Source organism: Zonotrichia albicollis, chromosome 3 (assembly GCF_047830755.1).
Source record: "Zonotrichia albicollis isolate bZonAlb1 chromosome 3, bZonAlb1.hap1, whole genome shotgun sequence".
Lineage (NCBI taxonomy): Eukaryota > Metazoa > Chordata > Aves > Passeriformes > Passerellidae > Zonotrichia > Zonotrichia albicollis.
In genome coordinates, this window is record NC_133821.1 from 14,465,123 (window position 1) to 14,492,466 (window position 27,344).

The 27,344-nt window shown below is 47.9% G+C and overlaps 1 protein-coding gene across 2 annotated transcripts in view; it reads right to left on the minus strand.

Moving 5' to 3' along the window:
- Positions 1-228: 228 nt before the first annotated feature.
- GALNT14 (polypeptide N-acetylgalactosaminyltransferase 14) overlaps positions 229-27,344 on the minus strand; it is a 100,915-nt gene continuing 73,799 nt past the window's right edge. The window contains exons 7-15 of one of the 2 annotated variants that reach the window (XM_005488462.4): positions 27,151-27,238; positions 26,438-26,522; positions 25,015-25,118; positions 20,217-20,343; positions 17,156-17,248; positions 15,341-15,424; positions 14,099-14,243; positions 6,093-6,212; positions 229-5,146 (exon numbers count right to left, since the gene is read on the minus strand). In XM_005488462.4, coding sequence (XP_005488519.1) covers positions 4,988-5,146; positions 6,093-6,212; positions 14,099-14,243; positions 15,341-15,424; positions 17,156-17,248; positions 20,217-20,343; positions 25,015-25,118; positions 26,438-26,522; positions 27,151-27,238 — 1,005 coding nt within the window. In that variant the 3' untranslated portion in view covers positions 229-4,987. The remainder of the gene's footprint in view (positions 5,147-6,092; positions 6,213-14,098; positions 14,244-15,340; positions 15,425-17,155; positions 17,249-20,216; positions 20,344-25,014; positions 25,119-26,437; positions 26,523-27,150; positions 27,239-27,344) is intronic. The other variant, XM_026794470.2, reaches the window with a different exon arrangement.

Genomic DNA, 27,344 nt, shown 5'->3' on the forward strand with positions numbered 1-27,344 from the left:
CATAATTATTACGTGTGCTTATGCAAAACCCAGACTTGGATTCTTTTGTACATCACACAGAACCAGTTTGGGTTTCTTTAGTGCCCAAGCAGTATCAGGGAAAACAAAACAGCCCCCAGCTCCACAAAGGAAGCATTCTTACCTGTAAATTTATGTGTTGCTCTTTGTCAGCTCTGTGCTAACATGCAGCTCCATTCGAAGCTTAATTAGACTCAGTTGGAGAGGCAGTAGCTTGCAACAGGTTTTTATTCTTACAGGGTTCTGAAGGCACTTCCAGTGATAAACAGAACAATGGACATTGGGAAAACTTCCATAAATCTGGAAAAATGCCACTGGATTTCAGCACGTAAGCCTCAGCAATAAGCCTCAACATAAGCTGGACACCCATACCACAGGCTTCCTCTAACTCTGCAGCCATGTAAAGCAGCTGCACATTAAAACTGGTGCTGGACTGATCATTCAAAATCAATTTAGCCAGAACATTACTGAGCAGCAGAAGTTTGTCCTGTGGCTTGTGTGAAACCTCCTTGACTATGCTTCCTTTATCCCTTCTACAAACAATACCAACCCCCAGATTTCACTGAAGCTTTTAAAATCGGCAATGTGAGCAGTGCAGATCGCACTGCAGAGTTGTGACCAGAGCCACGAGGAACAGCAGCCTGTCACAGCACAGACCCTGCTTTGCTTAGGGCATGGGGCTGGGCTGGCCCTGCCTGGCAGCTCTGCCCCTATTCCCTCCCTCCCTGCCCCACAGGACGGGAGAGAGACTCTGACTGAAGGGCAAAAGGGAGAAACACTTGTGAGTCAAGATAAAGTTGGTCATGAAGGAAAATGAAATGAAATGAAATGAAACAACCCCCAAAACAACCAAGTGATGCAAAGGCAGTCAGTCACCACTTGCAGCCTGATGCCCAGCCAGGCAGGGACCTCCTGTTGCAGAACTCCATCCAATTTCACCTCTGAGTGTCACATCCCATGGTGTGAGACGTGCCTTTGGTGATTTTGGGGGAGCTGTCCCCCGTCCCAGTCCTTTCCCCAGCCTGCTCACAGGGGCAGCAGATTGAGAGATGGAGAAGACCTTGGTACTGTACAGGCACTGCAATAACCAAAACATTGCTGAGTGTTACCAACACTGTTTTGGTCACCAGTCTAAACCACAGGACCTTACAGGCTCCTCATTAACTCCATCTGAACCTTTTTATCTGTACAGGCAGATAAAAGGGTCCATGTTGACTGCCAGGCCAGCACTGCTGGTGTTACATGCAACAAAAAACAATCCATGGCTTTTTCTCTCTTCAAAACACCTGGTCTTCACTAAAATTTAGGGCAACTGTAGCAGGGAAATGAAGTAAGCCATCCCAAGCCACTCCTAGAAGCAGGAGAAGGGATCAGCACTCAGGGCTGTGCTTGTCTTGAACCACCACCAGCCCTTCTCCAATCTTCATCCACCAGCCCCATTTTACTGTTGCACTGCTGGATAAACAAAGATCCTTGAATTCAGTTTCCACCTCTTTACCACTAAATAACCATCTCAACATGTTGTAACCTGAGGCTCTGTGCACAGATGATTTGTGCTGTTACCTTATGGTACTGCACTGGTGCAGAGAGAAGATGAGCATGAGACACCTGGAAATCACACAAGCAGCAATGTAAGGACTGCAAGACTTCTCCAGCCCAACTCAAACCAGACAGATTTGTTCTCATGGGAACATGGATCTCCTTTGAGAGGGAGAGGATGTGCTTTCTTTGACTTTTTCTGGTGTGTTTTGGGGTAGCATTAGTTGGCTCTTTAAAAGCCAGTTCCAGCCTTGAGTTTCCTGCTCTGAATCTAAATTTCCCAAGGCACAAGAAGTGACTTACCTGGAGATCATAAAGGCTGTCACAAAGCTCAACAGCCAGGATTAGAATCATATTTTCTGCTTTATCTTATGTTCTTTCAAGTCAGTGCAAAACGTTACCAAAAAAAAGCATTGCCACCAAATGATGCTGGGGCTTAAGCAGCACTGGCGTGGGAGCCCATCTAGATCCCAATCAGTCACATTGTGCCTGCTCACAGCATGAAAATCATTTGTCTAGGCATTGAAAAAACACAAAGCAAGAAAAGTTCATCTGTTTTCAGTGTATTTTAATAAAGGGAAGAAACCTGAAGGTACGAGTTGGATTTCAGCAGCGAGTTAACCTTTTCCCTGACGCCATGCGAAGTCTCTCTGCAGGGGTGTCAGGCAGATTTGCTAAATGCCACACTGGGGTTAACTCTGCAGACTGGCAGACCATGGCCAGCTTTATATAAAGCTCCCCAGGAGTCAGGCTGATACTCTCAGGCTTCTCTGAAAACACTGCTGATCCATAGGGATAATCTCATTTCCTGGACCATGAAATAAGCTGTAGCCTAAGGGTTACAGCTGATGGCTGTGTGAGACACCATCACCAGTCTGACATGTGCTGCTGCTCCCCAGGTCTGGGAGGTATGTGGTGGCTTTTGGGCCTCCAAGAGACTTAGTGAACTCGGCTGCTGCTCCCTGGTAAGGGACACCATGCCTGATGCTCCCCTCTCCACTGTCCCCAGACACAGTGATCACTGAGAACATGTTTTGGAACAGGATGGGTTTGCTGTAGCATTTGTGTTTCACAAAAGGCAAGAGAGCTGCAAAGCTGGTCAAACAACTCCTTCCTACAGCACATCCCTGCAGATCCCATGGGTCCATGTGTCCAAGCACACACACATGTGTAGTGAGGTAGCTGTTTCTGCTAAGGCAAAGAGCATTAAGAGAGCTTTGGCTGTCAGGAGAACAGAGATTTTCAGCTTTGGTGGAAAACAGTAAAGCTAGATCAGTCTGAGGTCCTGCTCAGAGTGTACCTGCCAGGTGCTGAGCTTCCAAACCCATGCCAGGCTGTTCAGCAATTTGAATTTTCAGAGTCAAATTGCCAGGCTGTGGGCACAGTGCAGGTGTGAACATGTTAAGCTTTGAGCTCTTGCGAGCTGCCTTCCCTTGTAAACTCGAGACAGGGAATTACCACCCCTTGCCTGTCATCACCATTGTGAGGAGAACATGTGATATGTCCCTGTTCAATTAAAAAGGAGCCCAAGGTCGCTGCCCTCCTTTGTGAAACGGGTCCATTCCTTTTGAAGCGCTCCCCTTTGTTCCTGGCAGAGTGGTGGCACAGAAACAATGCCACCTCCCACCACGAAATGACAGCTTGCTCCAGCCCTCTCAGAACAGAGGCCCTTGACGCTGGCACCAAGGGAGCTTGATGAGGTTGGTAATCACTGCAGCAGATGAAAAGCATTTTGCACCAGTGACCTTTTGCACATAAAGAGCTATAATAGTTTTGCTTATAAAGCCGGGAAGATTTATACACACGGCTTTCTCCCAGCACTGAGGGAGGAGAAACTGAGGCAGTAAAATCCTGAAAGCCAGCAATTTATTCAAGAAGGGATGCTGAGAGCACTTGAAGGCTTAAAGCTTATGGTATTTCACCTGCAGTTTGCAGCACAGGAAACAAAGGATAGGATTTTCACTAAATCCTAGCATTTTTAGACAGAAACGATGTATTTTTTTTTTTTAAGTCACACTGACAGTCCTGTGGAAGTTCTCTTTGAGAGCTGTTACTACACAAGAGCTGTGTGTACCTGTTACCTGTGGCTGTAGTGACAGCTGCCCTGAAAGACAGCCTGGAAAGGACTTTCTATTCCTAACACTCCTCCTGAGCTTGCTTGTCCTTTTCTCCCCTCAGTTCCACAGAGGCAGCACCTGGCATGATCTCTGGTAAAAGACATCTCCAAAAGCTGGGAAATAATAATATAAATAAAGGAAATAATTTCTACCTGGTCTGGCTATGTTAAGTGACTTGGAGACAGAGGGACATTGTGGCCCAGGCCACCCTGCTCACCAGTGTGAATGGGGAATCCCAAACCTTTTCTTCAGTACTTTACATTGTGGGCTACAAGGTAACTGGGAAGCAAACCCAGGTAACATCCCTCTTCCTTTCTTGGAACAGTCTCCAATTTTAATTAAAAATTAAACCTTCACCGTTCCATCAGTAGCAGCATTTTATGGGAGTCCCTTCATCTGTAGTTTGGAAATTGGGAAACAGAAATATGACACAATTACCTTCAATTAGCAAAAATATTACTTTTATGGAAGTGAAAATTTGAATTAGTCCAGATCTGAAGCAGAGCAGGGAGAGACACACAGCAAAATTTTAGGGGATTTTTCAGTGACCCATGGCCTTCAGAAAGGAGAAATGATCACGTTACTGCCTTTCCTCCCAGCTTGACAGAAACGTATATCCTTTAATCTCCCACAGTGAATCCTCTGTTTGCTTGGGCTTTGGAGATTCAACAAGCACCATGTGCAGTCAGCACAGAGCGGATTCCTCCTTCACTCCCTGCTCTGATCCTGGCCACAGCCACCAAGGACTGCTCTGCCTCTGGATACACAACAGGGACGTGCATCAGGCACCAATTCAGATGTGCCACACAGCTCCACCCATGCTGTCTGCAGAAGACAGAAACATTCCCAGCAAAGTGCAAAAATAATTCAGTGTCTTCCAATTCAGTGTCCTCCACTTGATCCCTGGCGATGTTTCTGAGCATCCCTTGGCACATCCCACCTTGTGCACCCACCTCAATCCCCAAGAGCTACTGAGATGCTTGCTTTGCTTAGCCCTTTAAAGTCTCCTTTAGGCATTAAAGGCTCTTCTACCTGCATTTCCAGGGAGATTAATCAGTGCTGTGCACGCTGAGGTTCTGTGTACCCCAATACCCCTCTAAAACACTTCAGGCTTGTTTTTCTGCCATCCCTCCTCCTTGACCATCACCAGGCCAACACCAGCTGCACGCCTGGCGGTCACCATCCTCTGTTCCACCTGGAGTGCAGTGTCCCATTTTTATCTGGATGCTTCTCCTGCAGGGTTTGGATCCGAGCCCCAGCCGGTGCCGCCTCAGCCGCGCGTGGCCACGTCCCGGTGCCCGTCCTGCAGCAGGTCACGACATGAGCATGTCCCAGCGCTGGCTCATGGCTGTGCTCTCACAGGGGTTGATCACCAGCTCCCTGATGCTCTCATGGGTGTCCCCAATGGTCTCAGTGTCCAAGCAGAAGCGCGTGGCTATGTGCTCGATGTGCGACCCCACCTTGCCCCAGCGCTGCAGGGAGACAACGACAGGAGAAACAGGTGAAGGAGCTGCCTGACCACCCTGCCTTCCCTGCACTGCTGAACTCCAAAACATCAAGGCCACAGCTGTCATCAAGCCCCTGTGGCCTGATGCTGTCAAGTACAAGGTCCCCAAACCCACACTGTCACCGTGATGTTTTCTGAAAAATCCCTTTGCCAGGATTTCCTCTCCTGGGAAGATGAGAAGACTCAGCTTCTCCGTGTTGTGCTCTTCTGGAATGTGATTTGGAGAACTGTTTACCCAGCATGTGAATTGTTTTTCATTAATGACCAATCACAGCCAGCTGTGTTGGGCTCTCTGGTCAGCCACGGGTTTTTAGTATTCATTCTTGTCTAGCCTTCTGATGTCTCCTTTCTCTTTCTTTAGTATAGTTTTAGTACATCATTTTATTTTAATATAATATCTTAAAATAATAAATCAGCCTTCTGAAAACTTGGGAGTCAGATTCTTACCTCCCACTTCGTCCTGGGGACCCTCACAACACCACAGCACACACCAAGCAGAGCATTTCTCCCATCAGCAGCACATTCGTTTAACTCAGCCTCTGCCTGGCTTCAGGGAGATAATACATTACTAACAGCTTTTTCCCCAGGTCTCTGGTTCAAATGCCAGCTCAGTGATTAACTGCAGGGAAATGTTAGCATCTGCTGCCTGACTGGCAGCCCATGTGAACTAAATTGCCAGTTTGGGTTTGACTTCTGCATTGAAGTGTCCAGATCACCACCCTCACTAATAGACATCCTTATCAACACACTCATTTAAGAGGCAAAGGGCTGAACAGGCCAGAGTCTGTACTCCCAAATTGACTGTGCTTCCCAGATGAAGTCAGAGCACAGGCCATTTAATGTGCAGTAATACTGTGATGAAAGAAAGGGAACTTCAAAGGAAATATAGGGGATCAGTGAAAAGGGCTCACCTGCTTGTTGTCACCTTCTTTACAAGGTGACAGCAGCACCTGGGAACCAGGGAAGAGGGTGTACACAGACAGACAGAGCTGCTGCTGGCGGACATGATGGTTGTATGTGTATGTCCACTCCTGCACAGAGGAAGAAAAAGAAAGGTGGTGAGAGAGCAGTGCTGATTCTTTCTATTCTTTTACCTGGAAAACAAACACTTTGGCTTGGATCCTGCCCTTTACAAAATCAAACACAAACCTCACTGACTTCAAGAGGCACCAAGAGAAGTCATTGGGATGTTTCAAGCCTCCCCAAAATTGCAGTTGTCATTGAGGGACTGCAGGTACCCCAGAAAATGTCTACAAAAGCTGCTGGAAGAACATGTTTCATGAGACAAAAGATTCCATTGCCAGAACTGGGCTGTGGTTGGAGAACAAAAGGATGGGAAAAAAAACAGAAGAGAGGCAGGAACACTCCCAACCACACAATGTGCAATCCTATTTTTTCAGGGAAGAGCAGCAGAGATGCTTTGCAACTGTCAGTGGGAGACAAGAAGCAATACACAGCAAATGCCTGCAACTCCTGGGGTTCTGTTCCCAAATAACACAAAAATAAGAGGAAAAGCTCTGCTTTCCATCAAGGCACTGGGAATAATTTTCAAAGGTTTGCAGAACTGGCTGGCTGTAACCACTGCTGCTCTCATTCCACTGGGCTGTCCTGGAGGTTTCTTTCTTTTGCTGCTTTTTCATGCTCACCAGTGTTTTATCACCTAGTCAGCCCCAGAAATAAACTCTGGAGGAGCAGAGACTCTTTGTCCCGTGCGATGCTTACCAAACAGCAGGAGATCTCTGGGATTACCATCTTTTTCACCAGTGGATGTTTTTGGGAGAAGAAGAGGAGCAGCTGATAGACTGACGAGCATTTACAAATGTACTGCACAAAGCACCATGGATGTACAGACATCCTGCTTAGCCCAGGAGTGCTTCACAGAAGTTCACTCCAGCTGAACATTTTCTGTCACTCACCTGTGCTCATATTACCCAAAAGCACCTCCTGAGAGGATCCCAGCCAAGGGATGTCTGTCTCCCTGTTATTTGTATGTGTGACCGTGTTCACAGGGGTTTTCAGATGAGGGAAGAGACAAGGATTTGACTCCATGTTTCAGAAGGCTTGATTTATTATTTTATGATATATATTACATTAAAACTATACTAAAAGAAGAAAAAGTTTTATCTCAGAAGGTCAGCTAAGCTAAGAATAGCAAGGAATGATTAACAAAGGTTTGTGGCTCAGAGAGAGAGTCTGAGCCAGCTGGGCTGTGATTGGCCATTAATTATAAACATCCAAGACGGGCCAATCAAAAATCCACCTGTTGCATTCCACAGCAGCAGATAATCAATGTTTACATTTTGCTCCTGAGGCCTCTCAGCTTCTCAGGAGGAAAAATCCTAAGGAAAGGATTTTCATAAAAAGATGTCTGCGACATTTGTGTGTGTGCACAAGCAAACAAGAGCTGGTTTGGCTGATGGGAAACCACAAGCCATGCTTTTACATAACCCTGGAGAGGGACTTCTGGACCAGGTGTTTTGCTTGTAACTTTCTGTGAGCATCAACTTTGAAATTAGAAAGAGCAGGGGGCTGGAAGGGTTTTGTGAGGGCTCCCATCCAGGGTGGGAGCAGATGGAAAGCAGGTTTCTGAGCTGTGGCAGGGCAGGTGAGCAGGGCTGGAGGACCAGCAGCAGACTGGCTTCACTAACACTGCAATAACCCTGCCAGAGACAGCAAGGACAGGGAGCACAAGGGTTCCCACGAGTTACCCCAGAAGCCATGGCAGATGTTTTAGCAGGCTATGAAAACTCTGAACCTGCTGGGAAGAAAAAGGTGCAAAGAGGAAGCAGAACAGCAGGGAGCTCAGCTATGGAGAAGGCAGAGCTCCATGAGAAGTGATGTGAGCAGCAGTGTGGGCAGTGGAGGGGAAGGCAGTGCTCAAACATATGCCTGTTAGGTTGAGGCTGGAAAAATGGGGCTCCTGGGAGACTTCAAGCCTTTCTGAGTGCTGGAGGGGAATGTGAAGAATGGCTGCCCTGCTCTCAGAGCTGGGATGCCTGCAGTGCCCCTGACTTTGAATGGTGGAGGTTCTGGGTTGCATTAGCATGAGTTATTAGAGCAGGGACACGCTCCTGGTCCTTTGGTATTTGTCACAGCCAGCAGCTTTAACTCCTCTCCTCAGCTTCAAAACAGACAGCTACAGGCATTTAGCTCCTGGGAATATAAATCCCACTTTCATTCAGGTTCTCAGCCACCTGGAAGGGAAAACATGCTTTTGCACAGCAGACCCAGCTCCACAAGGACTTCACACTGTGATCCTCATACTCTGTGCTTCTCAGCCCACTATTCCCCAGCAGCTCATGGAAATCAAGCCTGGCTTTCTGAACAGCCTGCCCACAGGCTCCTCAGCAAGAGCTGCCCAGGATCTGGGTACATAACAAGCATTCATTTTCAAAGCTGTAATTCACACCCTCCTGGCAACCACTTTTCTCTGTCACATGGAGCAGGGTTTACCTGATCCCACAGTGAACACGTCCCAGACATCCCCACCACGCAGGCTGTCAGCTGCTGTGTAAACCACCAGCCTGGGAAATCAGGAGCCAAATTAGTCCAGCATCTGTGAAGAACCAAACCCTACGAGGCAAGCTCCAACATCTGTTCTTGGCACCCACGCTGCTACAAGCTGCTCTGAAAACCTGCTTTACATTTTTAACCAATTGCTGGTCATTTCAGCTCAGGACAGGGCTGAAGTTGCACCCATGAGGCTCCTCAGCAGCAGCCAGTTAATGCTGTAACTTGTGGGTATGTTGAATTCTCCAACTAACCCAGGCCATGGGACTTTTTGTTTGTTTCTTTTACATCTTTACCTTCTTGCTTCACTGAGGTTATCTCATGAAAAACTGCTCCTACCATAGGTTCTTCATTATTTTTTTTCTAGACCAGGCTATGTTCAAACCCTCAGAATATTCACATCTCTCAAGGCAGAGCCATCCTCTCATCCAGCAGTGGACCATGGGACAGGAAGGGTGGTGATAACCACTTTCCCTGAGCTGTTGTTCATCATAACAAGTGAGGGCTCCAGAGCTGGATGTTCCACATCCAGCAGCAGTTCCACAGCTGACACTGGATCCTACCCTCCTGCCCCCAGGCTGTCCTTCCTCTGTCTTTATCTCAGCTGACAGATTTTCACACAGCTCATCTATCTCGGCAGAATGGCCTTTTATGGAAGCCAGCCCTGTTGAAAATGTTTTATCCAGCTCTAATCATGTCTTCTTCCCTTTCAGCCCTAGATGAAAGCCAAGGAAAATTATGCAGAAAATGAAGAAATTTGAAGGGAAAGGAGGAGGGAAGTCAGTTGAACACCACAGAATCCATGAAGGACTTTGAGTTAAAATATATGCCCATGGCCACAGAAATTTTTTTTCTTACCCCTTATGTTCCCTTATTTTTATGAGTTGGGATTAATTTTTTTTCTTTTTTTTTTCCCATGAGGAACTACTTTATCTCCTAATCCCTGGCACAATGACATGGCCAGCACAGCAGAGGTTGTGGTGGATGGGGCAGCCCATGGCACTCCTAAGGAGCCCTGCAAGGAGCCAGCCTGGCTCCAGGGCTGCAGAATTGCCTGAGCAGATGCCACCAAGGTTTAGAGCTGACCCAGAGCCAAAGAAAAACAGATCTATGAGCTTAAACAAGATTTCCTGCCTTTTCAAAGGCAAAGATGGAGGGGTGGTGGAGCCAGGAGGAAGAGGGTGCACTTGGTGAAGAGAACATCACCAGCTGCACAGCACAACTACCAATTCCCTTCCTCCAGAGCCTCAGATAACACCAACCCCTCATCTGGGCCTTGTGACTGTTTCTCAAGGCTTCAGCATCATCTGAGCCGGCACCTGTCACTGTTACTCAGCATTACTGTGAACTGAGGAAATTATTTTCCAGAGTGACCTTTGGCTTGGCATAGCCTGGCTGGCAGATGGAGCAAGGAGCCCCTCAGCATGGGAAGGAGCAATCCCACAGGAGCCCAGCATTCCGTGACAGCCAGGCCTGTGCTGCCCAGAGAGGTCAGCCGTGCCCTAAAGCAGGGATAGGATCAAGAGAAAAGCTTTTCTGAAGAAGGTGGAGCAATCTAATTATTCAATTATCCTCTTAAAAATCCCAGGGAAGGACTTGTCAAGGCACAAGTCACCAGAGGATACCGACGTGCTGCCCTCATCAAAGACCCTGGGATACAACTGGCACATCCACACATCTCAGGAGAGGAAAAGCAAAGTACACCAGGTGTACAGGACTGTCTCTCTGTTCTTCTAAAGTTCTTCTGATGTTTACAGTTTTGTAATGGAGTTTCTCATGCACTTTTCATGTAAATAATAATTGTTTTGCATTCCTTTCTGGAAGAGGAGAGAACTGATGGACTGTTGGTTTGACCAGTGTAGTTAGAGAGGTGGCAATTTCATCCTCCAATCCACAGTCACCTTCAGAGTTCTATAAATACCGAGGCCCAGAAATAAATGTGCCTTTTTTTGCCTTGGACATTTCAGCATGCGAGTGACGTTCATTTCATGCTGTACTGTGACTCAGGACAACCTGGGTGCAGAGATGACACTGCTGTCCCTCTGCTCTGCTCACCCAGCCTGGCTCCCACAGTTCCAGCCAGCCTACAGAAGGAAGGCTTTTGAGGGGAGGAGGGTCAGAACAGAATGTTTATGGTTGAGATGTCTCAGGAGGGTCACAGTCTGGACAGATGCTAAATGCTCTCCAGAAAAAGGGCAGACTTACTCAGCACACAGAGGACCTCAAGCCAACTGGGATGAGCATCAAAGCCACACCAGGCAGGTCATCACACTGCTTTTCCTTCCATCATTCTGCCTTTCCTTCCATCACTCTGCCTTTCCTTCCCAAGAAGAGCCAAGGTCATGCCACTCAAATGCAGTGGCAGCCACTCAGCTGCAAAGCCCAGGTATTTTGGGGCGCAGACTCAAGAAATGGATGCTGCAGCCTTTTGCCCCTGTTTCCTTGCTTTTCTAAAAGATGCCTGAGCTTTACATTCCTCTTGCAGCAACTGCTTACACGTGTGTTGTATCCAGGTCAAAGCATCTTCAGATTTTTTATCTGAAGTGTGTCAGGTTTCCTGAAGCTGCTAATGACTTAAATAAATCCCAGTCAGATGTCTTTTCCAAACTCTATGAACTAATACCAGCTGACACTTAGTTTGAAAAAAAAAAAACCCAACTATTCACATCTTCATTAGATAGATGAGGACAAAATTATGATCAATTATTTTCCCTCAAATGCATTTCTCTCGTGAAAAACTAAATCAATCTGTTCATTTAGCAAACGAGACGCAACAAGGCATGGAGTGCTGCAGTGGGCAGGAGCACAGGCAGAGCCTGCTGTGCCCTGGGCGCTGCACGAACATCTCTGCCTGTCACTAGCCCAGGAGCCCCCTGACAGCCACCCTGAGCTCCTCAACCACCTCAAGACCCCTCTGAGAGCCATCCCAGGGGACAGAACCCACCCTAACTGCTGCCAGACCTTCTGCAGAGGGAGGGAAGGGCCACGTGGATCCTCAGGATGAGAAGACAGAGCTCTCTCCTACACAAAGATGAGGGGTCTTCTTGTGCCTCAATGCCCCATTCAGGACCAACTCCAGACACCACCAGGGAGGTATTTTGAGAGCTGCTAAGGGTGTAAGTCTGATTTCACCACTCATCTCAACTTACCCCAATTATGGATGTAGCCAGAGGTCTCACAACACCCTTCCCCTACACTACAGTTAGAAAATCCTAAAATGAAGAGCAGTTGATTGCCATCTGACAGTCCTGTGCCTCTCTCCTCAAACCATGATCTTCTCACACCCAGTCTCAAGACTTCATGCATATAATGTTGGTAAAGGGCTGGGACAGCCCAGCAGGGAGACAGCTACAGAAAGGCAATCAAAGCAACCAAATTATTGCTACTATAATAGTGATAATAAAGAACTTGGACAGCCAGGATATTTTCACGGTACTTACTGAATGCCAAGGAAGCACAGCTTTGATTTAGCTACGCCTATTTTTCACAAAATGAAGCTTAGGGTAAACAAGACGTGACTTCAGTGCGTTAAAAGTGAAGATTATTGCTCTATTCTGGTGTATCAAATGCAAAACCAAGTAGCATTCAGGACTGCTGCATAATCAATCCTACACAGCCTGGTGACTGTAACACCCACGTCATCCACAAGTTCAGGTGGTCTTGTGGCAACTGAGTCATTAAAATATAAGTTTCACAAAAAAAGTTTAAATATCCTGCTGTTTAAATATCCTGCTTTAATCTTAGCTATCATCCACGGGTAGAAGTAACAAAGAACTATCCTAGAAAGACAGAGAAGATAAAAAGGAAAAGGCTTTTCTCTGTTCCTGCTGTGTACTGAGTGCAGTCATCCTGCAATCTGTTTGTAGTGCATTTTTCTGTTCCTTTGCAAAGTCAGTCCTGGATGTGCACAAGAAATAGAGTTGCCATCCAGTGGGAAGTGTTGACCTATTGCAAACTGCTGCAGAATCAGAACAGGAAGATGAAAAGTTCGTGGCGTGAAAAATTCCGAAAATTTACTGCACAGAAATGTCAAAACAAAATGTGTTTGGTAGGAATGAAACAATCCAACTTGTTGGCATGACATTTCTCATTTTAAAATACCACATCAAATTGGTATTTCAGAAAGACCAATACCATTTCATTTTGAAACACTAACTTGCAGCAGCATTTTTCATTCTGATTTTCCCAGATTTTTTTTTTTTTAGAACAGCAGATTCATTGGAAGCTGCTATTGTTGTTAGAATACTTTTCCTTTCTTCTGCAGAGCTAGCCCTGAAAAACGTGATGACCTGCTCTCACCAGCTTGCTGTTTGTGTGAAAAGTCCATGCAGCAGTGGAAGAAAAAAAAACCCAATTCTGGAACATGGAAACCAGTGAAACTGTAAGAAGCGTTACTGTGTGGCACTTGCAATTATATTAACTACATTTTTTGAACTGAACTAATATTCAAGTAGTCATTGTTGATTTTGCCATGCTGTGAAACAGATATTAATTTCCTGCCTACAGACAGGCATGCAACTGCATTTGAAAGAGATGCACATAATGACATGCTTTGTTTGCACACACAAATCAAGGGTATTTTAAGCAATCTCCCCAAGCTGGGCTTTTTATATGCACAGCTACCTGGTTTGAATATGTAACCATGAGGGTTAAGGATGTACAGTTGAGAGGAAGCATGCACACCACACCATTTCCTACTGAATTATTTCATGGCAACCATGGAGAAGCAAGGGATTGTTATCCTCCCTCTTTTATAGATGGGAGCACAGAACTTACTGACATGTCCAAAATTGCAAAGGTGAATTTTGAAGCTGTGTCTATCTTCAGGGTCTTGCTCTAGAAACCCTCTTGCAAGGCACATGTGCCTGCTCTTGGCTCTAAAATCTCCCAGGGAGTGCTTTGGAGAACATCAATTCATACAGCTTTTTCTCATCTCAGTGAGACTGAAAAAAACTGAGATCATCCTCATTAAATCCTCGCTAGTTTAATGGGCAATCCAATACTGAGAGAATGCAGACTATGAAGTTACAAATGCCACTGCAACTCAGTCCATTCTAAAAGAAAAAAGGCTGAGAGATGAGAGGAAGTTATAGTTCTCTTTGCCTTTGATCTGTGCAGATGAGCAGAACGTGGTGTTCCTGGGCAGTGGGAAGAGCTCAGCATGGGCTCCCATGGAGATGAGTGGGACACACTGTCCTGTGGCTCCTGCACCAGCCCTGCTGCTGCCCAGGGCCTCCACCAAGATCAGGTGGAGCTGCCAGGCTTTAATGACAGGCTGCCTAAGGAAATACACTGGCAGAATGGGTAAATCCTCCAACAGAGCTTCAGCAACCTTAAGAAATCATCTTGAAGTTGGCCCCACGGCATCTCCCCATCCAGCGCCATGAGGATACACAACACACCTTACCTGTGCCTTTGGCACTGTGCCCTTGGTGCTGTTACAAGGATTCAAGCTCAGGATGGGGAACTCCTGCTCTTCAGACTTGTGTGACTCCAGGCAGCTCTGCCTTTGCCTGATGATCCCGGTCTGGTAGAGCGATTCCTCGGGAATCCTGCGGGAACAGCGTGAAAACCACATTGTACTGCCCCAGGCACAGCTGCCCCATGCTCAGCTTCCCCAGGCACAGGGGGGCTCTGTGGGGTAAGGCTGCACCATTTCACCTCCAGAAAACGAGGGGTGGCAAGGTCTACCACAATAGTGAAGCACTGAGAGCAGCACATGGACAGGGACGCTGCAGGAGCAGCGCTCGGAGACGGATGGCTGACCTTTGTAAGAGGAAAAAATAAATAAATGCACCAGGCAAACAGAGCAGCCAGAGTCAGGCTGTGAGCAGCCTTCAGCTTACAGCAGAGGGGAACTTTATAACAAACTGTCACAGAGCCCTGGCATTGCCTGTGAATGCTGCTGTGCAATGCCACACATGGCAAAAAAAAAAAAAAGTAAGAAAATGGCTATAAATCATCATTTTCACACAGTGATTCTGCACTCAGCTATTGCACCAGCAGGTCCCTGAAGGTGTCTCTAGAACTTTACCATCCTTTCTGAGGATGGCTCCTGATAGGGACCAGGGGAATGAATGCAATGGTTTCTGGAGTAAATTGGTAGCTAAAAGATGTCTGTGCAAAAGCAACAATATTCATCTAAGCACTGGGCTAGGAGCAAGGCAGAGCCATCTGAATCCAAGTCATAAAATCCTAGGGTGAATGGTTTCACAACAGAGAAGCCTTGAGTGCCATAGACCAGTGTGAAAGGACTGGAAATTAGGTGCTTCTTTAAGGAGGAGTCATTAAGTACTGAAACACCCCAGCAGAAGCTATGGTGGATTTTCTGCCTTGGGATACTTTTGTAAGGAAAACTCTCTTATTCCCCTACACAACCTGTTCCCCAGCATGGGCAGGAGGACATCTAATGAATTCCTAGGAACAAATGGGCATAACTGATGCTTTGTGCCTCACCAGCCCTGCAGCAAAGAGCTTGGAAGAAGCAGATATCACAGAGTGTCACCCTGTGAGCAAGCTGTGCAGCACAAAACTCCCTCTGCCCTTCTGTGAAGCCCAGGGGAGGGGTACCCATGTCTCTGGGGGCAGGAGGGAGGGATGGAGCATCCCACTGGCCTACTGGATGCAGGTGGAGGTGGCACATCCGTACCGAAGTTCGGGATAAACGTTCTCCAGGTACCACTTGAAGCTGTGGCATTTCAGCTTCTTCCTCAGCTCCACTCTGCTCTGGACGCTGTGGGAAGAAAATATCACAGAGATACAGTGGAAATGATGAAGGTGAGACCCAACACACCACAAAGGGAGGATGAGAGAAACCCATCAGAAATGCACAGGCAGCAAATGCAGGAGCATCAGCAGCTCTGGTTTCTCTCTGTGTGAGCTTGAGCAGTTGCTTTGATCTCTGGCTCTTTGGAGGTCTCACTTGGTAAAATGGCATGATGACATATTGTCATTTTAACAAGGAGTGTCGAGCTGAGAAGGCTCGGGGAAGAGCACAGTCATTTAAAAATTATTACTAAAAAATGTATGCCACTATTCAATAACCCTTACCTGAACACATTAACATATTAGGAAATTAAAATATGCTATTTGCTATTCTAAGTTACTCTTGGTTTGCAGGACTACAGGAGGCCTTGATTTGCAAGAGCACCTAAACATGCTGGTAAGCCAGCAGAAGTTAATCACAGTGAAATCTATTTTCTTTTATTAATCATGACAAAATTTCTGCTGAGGGACCATGCTGTACAGTGACATTTTCAAAAGTCCAGCTCCTCCCTGGGCCAGCCTTTACCTGTTGGAGCTGGTATGATCTGGCTTTTATGGAATAGCCAGAAGCCTCCAGTACCCCCTTTTCACATAGGTCAGCTTCTCTATACCCTAGGCAGAGGACAGAGCTGCTGCTTCATTCTGTGCTGATGGATGGGAGTAGGATATTAATTCAGAGGAAACAGGGGAGTCCCCAGAACTTCAAATTATTCATCCTGGAGATTGAAGAGTGGCCACAAGAAATTCAAGTCTGGGCTCAGAATCCCCTGGAGTCTGAACGAAACTTTCTAAGGCAAAGAAAACGTGAAAACGAGAAATGTAACACAAATATTTACAGTCCTCCTGAAAGGGAGGCATCTCTGACTCCTCACAGAATGAATGGCAAACTCCCTGCACACAAACACTTGTTGCTTTCCAATAAAGCGTCAGTAGGCCAAAAACTTGATGATTTTTCTGCCTGTCAGCTGCCACCAACACCTCTGGACTCTCCTACCAAACTCCAGTCCAGGATCAGAAATAGTTCTATGTAATGCGAAGGACAGGACAGAGGCAGAGAGGGTTTTCCCCCACCTGGGTTTGGTTCACTCACTGGAATAAACCAGCACAGCATTTAACCTGGCACTTTATCAACTTCACTGCTGCAGCACATGCCTATCATCAGTGATTTATTGTCACTACAGAAGTGATGTAGCCACATTTCTCTTCACAGAGAAAAGCAAGGCACAATTCTTCCCGAGAACATTTCTGGGTTTCACATTCTCTGAACATCAGAGAAAGGAAAAACAATTCTTATCATTTGCTGTGCCTGTGTTTGTGCAAAAGGAGAATGCAATATGGAGATTGTTTACCCAAACTGATGGCGTTTTGTTTCCTTGGCCTGTCAGGGCCAAGTGTGTGTGTGTGTGTGTGTGTGTCAGGACTGTTGGGTGACAGCCACGAGTTCTGTGCAGTGTGAGCAGGGTTGAGTGCTTGGCAGGTTCAGTTTAGATGTAATGCAATATAGTATGGAATAAGATAGTCTAATAAAGTAATTAATTAGCCTCCTAATATCAATGGCGTCCTCCTCATCATTCCTCCTTCCTCAGGGCCCTCTCAGCACAGCTCTAAAGCAACACAGCTGGTTTTCCACAGCAGGGGACGTCTCTGTGGGCACCCACTGCAGCAGGCAGGGCCCAGGCAGCAGAGGAAGGATCCTTACTTCCCAAAAGGCCTCCCCTGGGCTGCAGGCCGGGCAGCATAGTAGTACTGCTTGAACTCGTCCATCCACACCTCAGCCGTGCGCTTGGTGTTTCTGGGGAAGGCAAGAGGACATGTGAAACTAGGGGCACATCTTCCACAGTGCACCAAGTGACCCATCTGCCCTCCTCCCAGCCTCAGCTCCACCCAAACCCCCTCTGAGCCAGCCCATCCCTCACCATTACTAGGTACTAGTAGGTACTCCTAGGTCCTAGGCACTACTAGGTGCTCCTTCCTTTCCATTACTCCAGGGACCAAACACATCAGGCCAAAAAAGCATGGATAAAGAATTCACCATTTCAAACTCAGCTGGATGATTTGCATCCACCAGACCCAGAACTGAAGGTTGTCTCAAGCATCATCTCCAAGGCAGGAGTGCCTGGGGTTTTATTTAGTGGATGAGATGGGGCTCTGAAAAGTTTGCCCAAGCTTTGCAAAGATTTCCTTTGTTGCAATCCTGAATGGACTCTTGTGCTTTGCACTCCTGGATTTCAGTGAGGCAAATCTCAGCATTCAAAACTTACAGAGAAAGTGACCCCACCACAGTGCTGCAGCATGAATGCCACTCTCCCACACCAGCCAGGTGTCTACAGAAGGTTTCTGAACCTCAGCAAATCTTCTGTTGGCTTCACATGGCTCTAACTCCTCTTGCAAATGGATTTCCTGCTCCATGCCTATTTGCATGTCCCTCCCCTGACCAGGGGAACTCTCCAACCTCCTGCTCCAATACAGGCCAGAGCCTCCAAGCTATTGCAGCCACACCACTGAGCTGCTGTGGGCAGGCTCTGGACCCAGACAAGTCCCAGGTGCTCAGAAAAGGATTGTTGTGCACATGAAGCCAGCACTGCACTGGAGCCTGAGCTGTCTCTCACACTGAAGTAGGGGCTCTGTGGAAAAGCAATCAGTATCTGGCAGAAAGGTGGAGACACTTTTTGCTAACACCTCTATTTAAACAGAAGTGCTACAGAGCCTCAGGTTGCCAGGAGCTGCTTCTCCTCTCAGTCTATACCCTGTAACATTAAGGCTGATAGATACCCTAAGGTTAATAGCATCCCAGCTCCTGATGCCTACAGGTACATTTCTCCAGACTGATTCTCAGCTCCTTGCTGATTCATGGGCTTCCTCCTCTCTCTCTAAGGCAATAGTCTAAGTGCTCTTGCTCAAGAGATGACTAAATCAGTGTCTACATCTGTACCTAACCTTGCCCAGTGCACAGGGCTCCTTTGTTTGGCTTCCTGATCTCATCTGAGTTTACAAGAAACACGGGGATAAGTACCAAGGCTCACACCCAGGCATGACACAGCCATCATCCCCCAGGTCCCCAGGGGCCTGTGCCTGGCAGGGAGGCACAAACCTGTACCCATCCAAGCTCCCCTTGCTCCTCCTGCAGGTGATGCAATGCAGGTGCCACCTTCTCACTCCGGTTTTGACAGGAGAGGTTTTGCCACATCCCAGCCCCTCTGAAGTAGTCTTGCTTCACTACTGAAAGCAAGAGCCCTCCTAGTGATCCTCAAATTTGTGCTCTGCTCCTTGATGATGCCCTGTGCCCATCACAGCCATCCCCTTCCTGCCTCACCCACTGTGTGGCTGGAAATCACAGGTGTTAGTGAGATGCTGTCATGGACATATTTTATGAAAAATCCTTTTGCTAGGATTCTTCTCCTGAGAAGCTGAGAGGCCTCAGAAATGAAATGTAAACAATGATTATCTGCTGCTGTGGAATGCAAGAGGTGCATCTGTGATTGGTCTCATGTGGTTGTTTTTAATTAATGGCCAATCAGAGTCCAGCTGTCTCAGACTCTGGTCAATCACAAGATTTTATTATCATTCCTTTCTTTTCTAGCCTTCTGATGAAATTCTTTCTTCTATCTTTTAGTATAGTTCTAAGATATAATTTTCTTTTAATATCATATATATAATAAAATAATAAATCAGCCTTCTGAAACATGGAGTCAAGATTCTCATCTGTTCCCTCATCCTGGGACCCCTGCAAACACCAGCACAAGATGTGTCATTTGCACTCCCCCTGTCTCAAGCAAAGGCTGAGGAAGCTGCAGAGAGCCTGGGTCAGCAGCAGCCCTGTGGCAGACAGCTGGGTCTTCACAAATGCTGCTTTCTGACAGTGGGAAGCCCACACTAAAAGGAAAGCCTGCTGTGTAAGCACTCACAGCTGCAGGTTAGCTCAGAATCAACCCTGCATTTACTGTAAGTGCCCCCAGTGCTTTTCTCTGTCATTCACTTAAGCAACAATGTTCAGCCTCACACTCTAAAAATGGAGGAAAACCTTCCTGACCTCACTAGCTGCTCTGATCATCCTTCCCATGCATATTCCCACTCCTGGATTTCCTCCTTCTTTGCCTGATGTTTCCAGGATCTCAGCCCATTCCAGGCAGCCCTTTCAGTGCCTGATTCAGCCCTGTGTTGCTGTGTGTGAGGAGAGGTGCCTGCCCTTCAGCTGGTGTGCCCTGGCAGCCCCTTTGGTCCATGCCAGCCAGGTGCAGCCCACTGCTGTCTCTGCTCAGCAGAGAGCACCAGCCTGGAGACAGAACCACCCTCCCCAGCAGGATGTGTGGCTCCCATCCCAGAGAGGCACTGGGAAACAAATTTTCTGGTTCAGCTGAGCCACACTGAGCCCTCAGCTGAGGTCACTGGCTACTGACAGACGTTGCTGGCAGCCTGATTTCAGGTCACTGCAAATGTGTTCTGGTGACCTCAAGGTCTAAACCAGCATTTGCTGTCCCAGCAGCCAGCACTCAGGGATGTGCTGGGGCCATCCCTCCATTTCTGTGCTGATGAAAGCTACCACATAAATGTCCTATTTCTGTCATATTCTCAACACTGGAGAAATCCTATGGGACAGTTGTATTGACTTACATATTCTTCAGCTCAAGAAATTCCTGCCCAAGGATATTTCAAAGTTTTCCTAACAAACTTTCCTGCCTGACTTCTCTGCTCCCCCCTCTCTCTACAAGGCTAATTCACACAAAAAAAAAAAAACAACAAAGCAAGTACAAACCACTTACTTGATGTACGTATTGGCATTTCCCTCTGGAAAGATGTAGGGATGTTTCTTCCTGAAGACGTGCCCAACACGGCTGCAGGGGATGATTTCCAGGCTCCCCCCACACATCCACACACGGAAAGAGATTTCTGTAAGAGAAGCAGCTTCAGCACTTTGTCTTTCTGTCCTAGAGCAGTCTGAATCCCAGTGTTAGCTCTTACTTCATCCTCTGCAACATTAAACTGGGGTAAATCAATTACCAGACTGGCTTTCCTAGGCACAAGGGCCTTAAAAGCACATTTCAAAGCTTCTTTGCAAGCTGTTTGAAGTCAGTGCACTTGAAACCTGCCTCCAGCACAGCAGGTGCAATCACAATGCTCTCACAATGTGGGACCATAAGCAGGTCCCTTTTCACACACTGCAGAATCTTCTCACTTTTGTGCCTCCCTCATTACTCCCGCACTGCCTCTTTCAGAGTCGCTTCCCTCCAAAGGGCTCTCAAGTTCACCAGGAGAAACTGTGAATTCTCTCCATTAATGACCACAAGTGTCATTATCTTTATGAATCCACCATTGTCTTTGCAAAGTGGACAGAACAAAGTGGACTGTGCATGCACTGCCTGTCCCAGAATGGACAGGAGCTCACCCTGCCCAAGTAATCTGGGCCTGGAGTGCAATGCTGCAATCAAGTAAGGCACACACCTTCACACAAGCAAAGGTCAGTGGTGAGAGGCATTATCCCAAAAATCTGAATAATTTATCAGTGTGGGAAATGTCTCCCAGTCACTCCAAGCCACTCTGTGGTTGGCCCACAGGGCCCTTGTCAAGGAAAATGTGGCACAACTGACAGCAGGAGTTACAAAGCCCTTGGCAGGGAGCTGGATGAGGTAGGAAGGGTAAGCAGCATGGCTGATCTAATGGGTCCATCTGCTCCTGATGCTTATGAAGCCATGAATCTGTAGCTCTATTGTCAGACAGTACCAGCGTGGAAAAGAAATGAAACTAAAATGAAAAGGCTTCTGCAGTTCTCTGAATCCTATTTTATCATCTGTTGACAGTGCAGAGCTATATGTAGCATGTATCTACTGCAAAACTAGTAATTCCTTTTCACACACACCCTCCCCCATTTAACGACAGAATTAAGACAGGAGAACACCCATTGTCTTTGCCAACTTGTGCTCCCAGCAGTCCCCTCATGTATGCCAGCACAAGGATGACATGTCCCCAGGTCGGATGCTGGCAAGACAAGCACCTGTGGCAGGAATGGGACAGTGCCAACAGGACTTCTCCTCCTCCAAGGGCTTACAAAGCTTCCATCCCTCCAAGAACAGCTGACAGGGAGCAAAGGCCAAGTGGAGCCTGGACCTCCAAAGCCCTCAGAGCACACAGGGCTCAGCCCTGAGCTGCACCAGAGGTGGGAGCCAGGTCCATGCTGCTCCCATCCCGCTCCCAGCACACCCGCCTGCTCCTGAGCTGATGGGAAGGGAAGGCTGAAACAGCTGCAAAACCTTCCTGCCTCAATGCCTGGATCCAAAATTCAAGGCTTTGATCCCATCCCCAACAGCTGGCCCTGGCAGCAGGGACAAGCAATGGCAGGGGTGGGAAAGCACAGCAGGGAGCAGTATTCCTTCCCAGAAACTCCCACCCCTTCCCTCCACCGCCGTGTTTACATGCAAGAGCTGCCAACAGCTGCTGGAACCTCACCACTTTCCCCAGTGCCGGGTACTAAGAGGCCAATAAAACGTGCCCTTGTGCCATATCCTGGTGCTATATTGGGAGCTGGCTTCATCACAGCTGCAGGGAAATGAGATTATGGCAGGACGTGGCCACTCTGAGCTGCTGCTGCTCTTGGTTCTCCTCGCTGCTGTCACTTGTCTGTTGTGTCACAACACTCGCTGCTGCTGTCACTTGTCTGTGTGTCACAGCACTGGCCACTCTGCTGGCACTGCTGTGTCAGTCATAAGGGCACCCAATACAAGGGGACAACCAGCTGAGCAGCTCCCTGGTGTGCTGAAAGACTCACAGCATTCGCTCCTTGCCTGAGTTTTTTTCAAAGCCTCGTGAAGAGGTCATCTCTGTGCATTGTGAACTGGAATGAGGACACAGCACAAAGGAGATGCTGAGGAGTCTGAGCTCTCTGCACACTGCAGAGCCTGCTCCAGGTACAGAAGAAATAACAAAAGCACAGATTTCCACAGGAGCCAGATTTCCACCCCTGGAGCCATCCATGGCCAGTAACAAACAAGATATCCAGACAGGCAGCCAAGAGCTAAGTGCCCCAAGGGAAAGCAAACTGAAGCACCAACTAAAGTAAGGTACAGGGTCAGCTCAGAGGAGCCAGGGGAGCAAGAAGCAACTGTGTGCTTCCCTTGACCCTCAGGAGATGCTGCCAGTACCCCAGGAGGGGGTGTAAGCAGTACATGTTGGGGTGTGCTGGACTTGGCCTTCATTCAGCAAAATACCTCCAGCACTTCTTGCTGGCCTGCAAGTCCTTCTTGCCATTACTCATCTACAGGGAATTCAGTAAATTTAAGATATAAAACACCTAGAGTGTCCTCCTTCAAAGGCAGACACGCTGACTTTTGTTCTGCCTGATGGGACACTGCCCCCAACTGCTGCACCTGCAGGAGGTGGAGCTGTGAGCCAGGTGTTCTTGGGCTTCTTGCCCATTTCCTGGGCTTCTGCTCCCAGGAAAATGGGCAAGATGGGATCTGCCCTGCTGCTAAGCAGACCTGCACTTTGCTGTCACAATGTTAACCTTGATTTTGCTTTCCTTTGTCACAGGAGGCTGTGGTACCCCTGTATCACTGGCTGGGGGCTCTGTACAAATCACAAATGGGATGGGACTGCTGGGAACGTGCCTTGAGCTGTTTTATTTTTCAGCATCAGTCTCATTACATTGTTATGACAATGAGAAGATGCCACCAGCTCACATTCTAGGCAGCAGACAAAGAACTTACTGTTACAAGTCACTTTATAAGTTTTTTGATCACACAAAGCAAAAGCACATTGACAGTAGTTCTATCCAATCACCATAAGCACAGATACCTTTGGTTAAAACAATGCTTGTGTATTTCGAATACAATACCTGCTTGTAAGCCTTAAAACACAATGCACAGAGCTCCATTATTAAGCTTCAAACTTCCTAATATCTTGCTAGATAAACTTCTCTGTAGCTTAGAGAATTATTCCAGACAAGTGTTAATACACAGACCATTGTTCTGTTTGTCCTTACTTTTCTACAGTTTAAATAATTTTTCTGCTAACCTATCTCATGGCTGCTGCTTAGCTCTAATCACAGTTCTACTGCCTCTGAGGCCTGCCTTTTTCAGCTTTCCCAAAAACCTCTAAATTTGTAGATTCCCACAGCCCTGCACCACTGCCAGTGCATGTTTGGTCAGGAGCAGCCTGCTGGGGCATAGCACCAGCAAGGGAAACCTCTCCTCTGCAGAATGGGTCACAACCAGGCACAAGGAGCACAATTCCTGCTGTTACAGGGCACAGGACAAGAATGGAGCTAGGATGGAGCTTCTCCCAGGAGCAGCTCCTGCTGGCTGCTGTCAGACACAAATGATGGGCACAGACAGACAGCAGGTCAGGCACAGCATGGCAGCTCATCTCCTGCTCTTCTCCTGTCCAGTTCCCTTCCTGAATGCTTTGTTTGGGCTATTGATCCAGCAGGGAAGGTGGGAGGGCTGCCACTCCCCTCCCAGGTCTCCTCACAGCCACTCCACTGAGATGCTTTGGGTCACTTCAAAGGCAAGACAGAGAGAAAGCATGAAAGAGAGAGAGATTCCTACTGCATAACAAGATAGAAATAAATAAAATATATCCAGAGGGACAAGGCATGTGAAAGAAACACCAGTGCCAGGCAGTGGATGGATTACTGCGAGGCAGCAGCATCTGCTCCCTTGGATGAGTGACAGCATGGCTGTGTGTGCTGAGACACAAGAGCCTTCCTTCCTGGCCAGCCCCACTCCCCAGAGGTGCAAAGCTATTAAAGCCAGGTTCTGATCTGTCTGCCTGACACTGAGTGTCTCCCTCTTCTTTCCTGGGTACAGTCTGCTGTTCTGATCCACAGCATCACTGCAGCTTCAAAGGGAGAACAGCACAGCCCCATCCAGCTCTGCTGGACAAGGGACAGGCTGTTACCTCTTTCATGTGCCCTCTCAAGTGTGCTTGCAGGAGATTTCTTTATGTCCCTCTTGTCCCATGGTAAGGGCCAGAGATCACAGAATTTAAGTGAGCTCAACCCTTTTTTTTTTTGTGCAGGAAAAGTGACAGTATCAGAGAGAGCTGGGCAGCCCTCAGCCACCAGGGATACAGGAATGGATAAGCAGTCCTGGTGCTCTGCCACCTGTTTGCTGCATGCTGATGGAACTGCAGCTTCAGGTACTCTGCCAACTCAAGGAGGGACCGATACCTCAGTTCATAGCCTGGAAATGCTGTCATTAATGGATTAAGACAAATTCTTTGCTTTACTAAAGCAAAAATAAGATCAGGAAGGAATGGAAGGGTGCATGTAGTGTTCTCTCACCTGTTGGTAACACCAAAGCTGCAAACTGTGGGGTTGAAGGTATTTACCTACAGGAAATAAAGCAGCATGGAAGGCAGGCAGTCCCAAGTGCCAACAATTGCTCACTTCCCATCACTCGTGGTTGCTAGATCTCTCACTCTCCTAAGACCACAATCTAAGAATGTGAATGAGGGAAACCAGCCAGAACATTCAAAGGGAAGCCTGAAATGACCTGGTGTCCATCTGGCATGACTCAGAAAGGAAAGCCAACACAGCAAGGCACAGGAGGATGAAGAACAACTCACCGAAGTTCTCTCCACCCCAGATGTCCATGGCACTGTCATACTTGCCCAGGTGGTTGAACCAGGCCTTGTCGATCACAAACAGCCCCCCAGCAATGATGGGAGTCCTGAACAATGCACAAGGACGAGAGGACACACTCTCAAGCACTGCTGCAGCACCTGGATGCACAGAAGCAGCCCTTCCCTTTGCCTTCCCTTCCACGACCCAGGACATCACCTTCTCACCAAGAAAAGGACAAAACACCCCAAAATGCATCTGGAACCTTTCTTTCAGCCACCTTGGTGTTCTGCTGCCAATCATCAATTGCCTGGCACTTAATGACTGGCTAATGCACCCGTCAGCACAACTCCTACAAGCCCAAAGTTGACAGCCCTGATTGTAGGCTTCAGCATCAAAAATGCACTTAGCACTCGGGGGTTATTCACTCAGAAGGGCTTTTTGCCTGGAGCCAGCCTATTAAGAGCACCATTCCACCAGGGAGAGGAAGGCAGAGCCAATTCAGAAGGGCTTTTAAAAAGCCATCACTAGCTGTGTGATCTTTATTTCAAACCAGGGTTATTTTTTTTTCTTTGGATTAGCTAAGGAAACTGCACAGAGAAGGCTCAGGGAGGAGGGGAGGGCAGGCCCAGAAGAGAGCTTGAGGAGACTTGCTGCTGGCTGGCACAAGTCCCTTCTCCATTCAGTTGGAGACAGTGTGGATGCTTGGGAGGAAATGGGGTGATTGCTGTGCCCAGGCTAATCTCCACAGTGCCCTACAGTGATCAGGAATGCAAGGCCAGCCTTTGGGAAGCCAGTGAGAGCTCCTGTTAACAGCAGCATCCTAAGGAGAAGCAGTGCTTTTCTGCCCTGGGAGCCTTCTGAGGCCCTCAGCTTCCCCAACACTTGGGGTCCTCCACACCTCACATCTGGCTGGGGCTGCAGACACCAGCACCAGGCTTGCTGCCAGCAGAGATTTCCAGCAGAAATCTCCATGCCATGACATGAGGACAGATGCTCCTGTTCAGCTTTGCTCACTCCCCTGCACATCCCCATTTCTGAGGAATCCTCAGTGAGGTACAGAAGAGCAGTGCTGATCTGACTAGACACCAAGTTTATCATGAGGACACTGCCTTATTTTTAAGTGGTAGCTGAACTGAGAGAAGTAGCTGTCCACAGCACTGGGCTTTTTCCCCTAACCATAATCCCTAGCACTACCAAAACCCCAGTAACCATAAACACACCCCTTCCCTCTGTGTGGCATTCTCAGGCTTCAGTGTTGGAGGGTGAAGCTGCACTGCAAAACCCAGGAGCTTGCTAGAGGTACCAGAAGTTCAGAGTTCTGTCCTGGAAGAGATCCCACACTGCTGTGGAGCATGGGGACACACGTGAGGTCACATCAGAAGCCTGTCCTGCCCCTGGGGTGCTTTCTTCCCCCTCCTGACTTACTTGATGGGCTCGGTGGGATCAAGTCGTTTGGCCTTCTGCTCCGGGGAGAGCTGCTCCCATTTGAAATGCAGACTCCAGTCAAAACCTAAAACCAGAGTAGAGAAGTGCCATGGGGAAATTAGAAATTGATATGGATTAGGAGGCAATGCAGGCTGCAGAAGCTGTGTTTGATGGAATGTTTTCCCCACTTTCAAATGACTTCAGCCACAGAGATGCAGCCCTTGAGAGGAAAGTCCAATGCCTAACATATTTCGCCACTACAAATGGACAAGAAACAGCACATTGCATTACAATTTCAAAGTCAAGTGCTCCAAAGGCAGGAAAAGTCAGAATTAAAGCTGCTGCTGAAACCTAGTCCCCCTGTGCACGCTCTGATGGACATTGTGTGCTCCAAATAGCACAGGCATACTAATCAGCACTACACCTGCATTCTCCAGTTGCTGCCTAGACATCTCCCATCTCCTCCTGTCACTTCCAGGGCTGCCCAGGGTGGCTTTGACGTGACCCTCCTTTCCTGCTTGACCACCTCAGCCACTGCAGCAAGTACGCTGCTCACAGCACACCCCCTGTGTGTGCAGCAGCAGCACTGAGCAGCGTCCATGTGCTTTTCTGTGAGGCAGCAGCAGACAGAGGTGTGGTGCAAAGGCCATCCCCCAGCACATCCCCCAGCACAAAATGGATGCCCACAGGACATGCACAAAGCTTGGACTCACCTCCCCTGAGGTCTGAGGAAGCTGCCACGTAGGCAAAAGTGTCCAGGTTGATGATGTCAATAACGGGACTGACCACCCGGGTGGGATCCTGCAAAGCAGAAGCAGAAACACCCCTGACTTCAGGTGACACCATCCAAACTGGGCAAGGGGCTCCAAACTCCTGGAGACACCAAGGGCCTGCAAACAGTGGTGTC